Source organism: Aplysia californica, unplaced genomic scaffold, assembly GCF_000002075.1.
Source record: "Aplysia californica isolate F4 #8 unplaced genomic scaffold, AplCal3.0 scaffold00433, whole genome shotgun sequence".
Lineage (NCBI taxonomy): Eukaryota > Metazoa > Mollusca > Gastropoda > Aplysiida > Aplysiidae > Aplysia > Aplysia californica.
The window spans coordinates 269,571-277,070 of NW_004797703.1; the positions used below are offsets into that span (position 1 = coordinate 269,571).

Here is a 7,500-nt window from a genome sequence, read left to right on the forward strand (position 1 = left end):
ACCCATTCACACCTTACACACAGACACACACACACACACACAGGGGCGAAGCGTCTATATAATCAAATAATCACTTATTCCCTTTCTAATTTTGAAACATTGTCGCTGTCAATTAATTCATCCTTAAACGTAAACCTCATAAATTAAATGTCAAAAGACGTTCGTAATCAACAAATAAAGTGAGGCTGGAATAGAGTTGAAGGGAACATGTGAAGGGAACATTTGAAGGGAACATGTGCATGGCAGTCAAAGCTGTTTCATTGCCACATATACCCTGTTCACCCCTTTGGGGCCACAGTTAAAATCAATCACCAGCCCTGATTAAGTAAGCTAACTAACACTGGTCGAGTGAGGGGAACTAACTCTTAATAATCTCTTGACTGCTGCTTGTGCTTGTTTTTTTTCCTCGACTTTTTACCGTCCTATAATCAGATCGTGACCTCGATTATGACACCAGCTCCTGGCCGCGAAAGGCTAACAAAAACAGCCAAATGTGAAATTTAAAAAATAATAATTGTCATGTTCTACCAAAGAGTTAGACTCACTGGTAGATCTATAACATATAGATCTAGTACTGACATCTCTGCTTCTTTGCTTTATGTTTATGTATTCACATCTAAAGTTAAGTTTAATTTTAGTGGGAACTGATATTTAATAAGATACTTTCCCGATTATTTTGGCGGTTGAACATACAATATGAATTCCGGATTTGTTTTCATTCACAACTCAGAGTCGCCGCCTCGAGTAAGATTCTTGTGTGATATCTACAGGCCCTATCTGGTCCCATTTCACTTTGATTACCCTGTCAAACAAGTCAGCCTTCGCCCCTGCACACACATGAACACTCGCACGCGCACACACATGAACACTCGCACGCACACACACACACACACACACACACACACACACACACACACACACACACACACACACACATACACACACACACACACACACACACACACACACACACACACACACATGGGCCACTCCATTTGCTTATTATCAACAAATCTCGAGAACGGAAACCGTTAGGAGAAATAGAGTAAGTTTATTTTCCCGAACGTTCGGAGAAATAGAGGCGGCCTATTTATTATCTGTGTTTGTTGGGGTGGTCGCTTGTTACGGAAGTCCTTCTCGATCCAGCAACACTAACTAACAATGTATAGTAGGCCTATAGTGTTACTTGGTGTAGAAACTTGTTATGATATTAAGACCTAAGCTAGGCTAGGCTACATCATTATAATTATATTAAAAAATTATCAAACTTTATGTTGCGAGAAAGCTTGTAAATTACCTTTTGATCCCAAGACTCAATGTTAGAAGATCTGGAAGTCAGTATCCAAAAAAAAAAAAATGATTTAGATTCCTGTTGGCTAGACTTTACATGATTCTCTTTTAGTCTATATTAGGCCTGAGCCATTGAAATCTGGATTTTGACCTCGCCAAGTCAGTAGACGTCAAGGTCCCATTATATTTGGCCTGGCTAGATATTGTAACGCTCCTTGAGTCATGAGTGTTTCTGGTCCATAGGCCTAGAGACCTTGTTTCTCAATTCGTATTAAAAAAAGATGTTACCACTTTTTAAAAAAATCTCAATATATAACTAAAGGAAGAGGCTAGCCGTACTTAAGGACGGCTGGACTGGCAGTCTAGCCGTACTTATTCTTAATATGATGGCTAGACTGACCATAGGCCTACAGAATTGTAAATGATACATTTTTAGTGTGCAGTACCTTGTATTTGAGACGAAACCTTAATGACAGTGCATGTATTTTAAACCTCCTGTTTTCTATTGTTAATAGGCCCTAAGATAAGTACGGCTAGCCTGGCAGTCAAGCCGTATATAAGTACAGCTAGACTTCTTGTCTAGCCGTACTTAACTACGAGTAGACAGCCAGGCTAGCCGTACTTAAGGACGGCTAGACTGTCAGGCTAGCCGTACTTAATATTGATGGCTGAATTGTAAATGAAATTTTTAGTTCGCAATGCCTAAAGTATTTGTATTTCAGACAAAACCAAAATGTGCCTTACTGACTTGTATGTATTTGAACCTGAATAATTGCTAGATCAAGATCTAATGAGACCTGTGTACTTAACAGGCTTCAGTCGATAGGGCCAAACTTAGATCTAAGTACAGCTAGACTGGCAGTCTAGCCACTTCAATACTAAATTCATCAATGCATGCTGACAATATATTATGATACATTTATAAAACATAAAAAACTCAACTAAATAAACAGAAGTTAAAAAACTGGTTTGGATGGTTCTTACATAAATATTAAATTATTTCAAGTGATCAAAGTTTTTGCCAGAAAGCTTACACTGCAACTGTGGATAGATCTATCTAGACTCAATATATTACAGAAGATCTAGAATTCAGTCTCATGAAATCGAGCCTACTGTTGGCTAGACTTTACCTGCATGATGCTCTTTTGGTCTATAATAACTAAAATATAGTGATTGTTTTTGGTCTTGATTTAGACCTTGCCAAGTCAATATATATATGTAATAGGCCCCATACATTAGGCTATGCCTAGCAGATATTTTATGGACAAGGTTCTGGATTCTGTGTGGAGTTTCTGGTTGGTCTAGAACTTCTTCTCAATTCTGTTTAGAATTTTTTTTTTACCCCATTTAAATACAAAATCAGAAATACATAATTTTAGCTAAATTATAATCATTTATGTAACTAAATGTTTAATCCAACAGATAATGAACTGAAGTTGAAACTGACCCTTTTTCGCTTGGTGGGAATTTTTATCTAATTTTTTGTGGTTTGGTTTTGGGAGTGGTCAGCACACCACTTGAAGACCAATTTCCTTTTGGATTTTACTGTGAAAAACATTAATCAGAGGCACCGAAAAATATAAACTTGCCGTTTTCAAGGATACTCTAGCTTAAGAAGTCACCTGACTTAAATGGTTGTTTTCTCGCTAATTTTCCCTCTTACTACACCACATAACCTCCTCACCCTTCAATCAGAAATTTCTTCACTTCTATTTAGGATAGATATATGGGTATTTGTTTCACCAAAAGCAATGCAAATGTACAGCTTAAGATGTTACCAAAAAGTGCACATTCCCAAAATTTTACATAATTCCCAGTGTTGTGACTTTAAAAATTACCAGAAATAAAAAAAAAGAAAGATTTTTGACTCTGAGAAATGCATTGATAATGTTTTGCGGCTGGATAGTTTCTGAATCATGATGTCTACAGTTTGCGTTGAAGGCTTTCTGTGTCTACATCATCTTTCTAATGACTGGTACTCCAGTAATTTTAATTGTCTGAAGATATATATATACATATAAAAAAAATAAAGTCTAATATATATAATAAAAATTTGTGTGGCATCTCTAAATAATTCCCTGTTATTTCCTTCCTGCAGGCTTTAAGTTTTGTTACATAGTGTTTACAATATACTTCATTACAATGCAGATGGGTTTAGCTACAAAAAAGTGAAGTAAACACGCTTCTCAGAAAATTGCATGAGCTACTTGTAAAAGACTGCATTGTTTGTATAAACATTTGTGTTATGTTTCAAACTGGACTCCAGCACACATGACCGAAAGCCTGTAAACTTATTCTCCGAGAAGAGCCCTTAGACTCTTATCACTCAGTCAAAACCGTCTGTCTAAGACCATAGATGGCTAATTATGAATTGTTGTCTTTTAACCTTTACAGCCCCAGTCACATACAGTGGACCTCGGATTCAACGAAGTCAACGATCATGACCTTCAATTTTGTTGAATCCGAGTGTTCGAAGTTATGGTAAACATAAGTTTTTGTGGAGATAATTACAGGCACTGAGCAAGTAGAGTATAATATAGTGTATTCGACTTTCTCAATCAAAAGCAGTTTGGTTTCAAATGAGAGGCTTTTTCTGTTCTTTGATGCCATGCCAAATAAACGCTGGATGGACAGTTCCAGGAAAATACACTGAACTCTACAAAACATTCACATTTCAAAAGGGCCGGTTCGTTTAAATGCACACCTGTGTCATCTATCATACGTAGGCCTATTGTTTGCCAAACAAGAATGTTGCTGTGTAGAGACTACCATAAGGCAACGTTTGATTCCACAATCCAGTGCCCCATTTATGTATAATTATATCTTTGTCAAGACTAGCTTATCATTGTGACGTTGATCAGTAGTTGGGGAAAAAAAAACAACCTGTGATGCGTTTGTATGTTTACTGACATTCCACGCCAAGATTACTCGTGCTCCTCCCTCCACACACACACACACACACACACACACACACACACACACACACACACACACACACACACACACACACACACACACACACACACACACAAACACACACACACACACACACACACACACACACACACACTCACACACACAAATACACTCACACACACACACACACCGCACACTCACACACACATACACACACACTTGTGCTTGGCTGCCTGTCTGATCCGGACACGCTCTAAGACGTGTGTGTGCTAACAACGTGTGTTTTGGTATGAAAAAAGGCCACTGATTGGTCGCATAAGATATGTTAAACAGTAGGCAGCTAAGCAAATAATGGTTCACAATGCTGGTGGCATGGATGATTTCAATGAAAAGAGGTGCGTTGTGGGCGAAAAATGAGCGAAGCCGTGTTAGTGGGTACTTTCATCCTGCAAGTCACTTCGGTGAATCCGAGCTTGCTCATTTATGTGTTTGTTGAATCTGAGTTATTTAAATTGATTTTTGTGAGTAAAGAAACCGAGGAATCCAACTCTTTTCGTTGAATCCAAGTTTTCGTTGAATCTGAGTTCCATCGAATAATTGTCTCTGAAAAATATTCTACATGCTTTCTTCTAAAAGTTCTGAGAAAAGCAGCATGATTTTTTAAAATGTCTTCTAAAAATGTCCGACGTGACACAATCAGTAACGACTGGGCCTAGTGGGTCAAGGACTTCACATACCTGGGTCTGAGGGAAGTGAGGGCTAAAAATAGTGTGGTGCTGTAAGGGTTAAGTAAAACGTACTTGTGAGACAAATGTCTCAACTTCTCATATCTGCTAATCTATGTGTATAAGGACCACTTTAATTCACAAGAGTAGAAGCACAATAGTTTTTTGATATGTAGCTTTTCAGATGGATTAAAAACTATAATAAATACAAATAGTCCTAGGTTCTTTTGAAGTTGTGCCTTATGGCAGAGTTTTATATTATTTTATTTTTTTCAACGGATCATAGAAGGCTTAAGGTCTGCCACAGGTCAGTTGTCACTTTGCTTTACTGCTTTACAGCATTTTGTGACTAATATAACTAGAGGAAGTCAAGACTTAAGATTTTGTGTTCGAGCGGGTATGTGTTTCATGTATTGCAAGATGGTCAAAACAAAGTATAAAGAATCATAAACTTGGCAAACACTTCAAAGGTTTTACAATAATTTTAATTATTTATATGCATTTATAATACGTACTGTAAGGTATTTGTGAGGCAGCGTGGTGGAATCAGGCTATCGTCAGTTTTTGGGCATGTAGAGTTATTTGTATCATCTTAAAGCTTGTTCGCCTGTCTTTATTTGGATTTTAAAAAAATTCATTTATCTTGAATACAAGTCGAGATATTTGCGAATGAGGGGGTGGGGGTCATCTGTTTTCAGAGGTAAAATTAGTGAGAAAATAGCCGCCAAAGATTTCTTATTTCTTAGCTTAAGAGTCCGTGGAAACTGACAATTTACATTTTTTGTGCCTTTAATCAACGTTTTTCTGAAAAATCCACACAGAAATGAGTACTTTAATGGGCATGAAAGGTGTTGAGCCAAAAAACAAAAATTTGATAAAAATTCACAAACCTGCGGAAAATGCAAGTTTCTTCTCTTTGATTATTTTGACGAGAGCCTGATTTCACCACGCTGCCTCACATTTCGTTACAATGAATATACACTCTGTTCATAGTAAGTAGGCCTATGTATTTAATGCTTTTGATTATACTATAGATCAGAGGTTGTGCCTGGCTAACCAGTGGGGACTGTTCCCTTACCCATGTTTGTAAGAAAAGGTATGTGATGCAAAGAATAGACAAGTTTTTGTTGCTCTAAAAATTCTGCCTTGCATACAATTGCTTGAATTCGATTTTTGGAATTCTAGAAAGAACTTTTTAGTTTTAACTTTATCCGTACATCGTGTTTTACTATCGTATCCATACGACATGGGAAACTCTGTGCCCTCATTTTTCAAAGAGGAAATTTACTCGTTAATCCGATCGTGCGCTCTGCATAGAAGTCCGTCAAAATGATTTTTTTGAGAAATACTGAAAGTTTCAAAGAGATCTTTGCACTAGAAGTATTCTAAAATGTGAAGAATACTACCGCGGGGGTACTATATGTGAGGCAGCATGGTGGAATCAGGCTCTCGTCAAAATAATGAAATTGAAGAAAACAGCAGTTTTCTCCCTGCTTAGAAGGCACAAAAATATAAATTTACAAATTTCCATGGACTCTCCAGCTTTGGAATTTACAAAGCTTTGGCGACCATTTTCTAGCTAATTTTACCTCTTAAACCAGGTGACCCCCACCTCCTTCAATCCAAAATATCCCCACTTCTATTGAAGATGGATGGGTAATTTTTTTTCTTTGAAAGCAAGACAAATGAACAAGCTTTAACATGATACCAATAACTCAATATGCCCAAAAATTGACGAGAGCCTGATTCCACGACGCTGCCTCACATATGACCGCAGAAGCTCTTTATATATATAGCAGCCTGACTTTCAAGTGATCAACATTGTGTTGATGGGGGGTATACATTTATAAATGTTTTAAAAACTCAAAGTTTTGATTAATAGATCAACTCTTTCCACAGGTGACAAAGTTGGGGAAGGTCTACTTTCTGCAATAACAGTCAATCTGCTATTAGATTCACACTAGTCAAGTCACATTAGGATGTCAGCGACAGCTCATCAGAGGGAGAAATCCCCCCTGCTTGGGTCAGACCATCAGTCTGGTTCGTACTCTAGAGGTGAGTATTTATCAGAGTAAATCATGCTGTAAAGTTTGTAATGTATAATGTTTTGCGCTGCCATCGACACAATTCAGGTTACTTTGGTGGCGGGCTGCTCAGACCCAGGCTGAGAAGGATAGGCAGCTGTTGTTACTTGGAACATAAAACAAATGTTTAACACTACTAACCTTCTGTCTGCATGCTACTATAACAGAAGTTAGCCAAACCTGTTCCTCCCTGTGTTGTGATCCTTTCCACAGCTTAGGGGTCCCGATGCGTTGGAATCTCACACGTTACACACAAATGAACTGAGGCTCTAACTAGCCTTTTTCACCACCTATACTCTCAGCAGGCCTCCTCTGCCTTGCTATAGCTCTCTCCTCAAAAGTCCCCCCCTGCAGCAACCCAGACTGCCTTTATAAACTTGCAAACAATACAACTGAACTGAGACTCACACTTTACTCACTCTCACACTTTCACTTTCAGCCAAACAATACAATAGGCTAGGCCTAACCCCCTGCCACAACCAAAA

The 7,500-nt window shown here is 38.0% G+C and overlaps 1 protein-coding gene across 3 annotated transcripts in view; it reads left to right on the forward strand.

Moving 5' to 3' along the window:
- LOC101851287 (MFS-type transporter SLC18B1) overlaps positions 1 to 7,500 on the forward strand; it is a 43,416-nt gene that overhangs the window by 2,667 nt on the left and 33,249 nt on the right. For 2 of the 3 annotated variants that reach the window (XM_005104727.2, XM_005104728.3), the window contains exon 2: positions 6,831 to 6,986. In XM_005104727.2, the coding sequence (XP_005104784.1) occupies positions 6,911 to 6,986 (76 nt within the window). In that variant the 5' untranslated portion in view covers positions 6,831 to 6,910. Of the gene's footprint in view, positions 1 to 5,965; positions 6,028 to 6,830; positions 6,987 to 7,500 lie in introns of all 3 variants that reach the window. The other variant, XM_035971419.1, reaches the window with a different exon arrangement.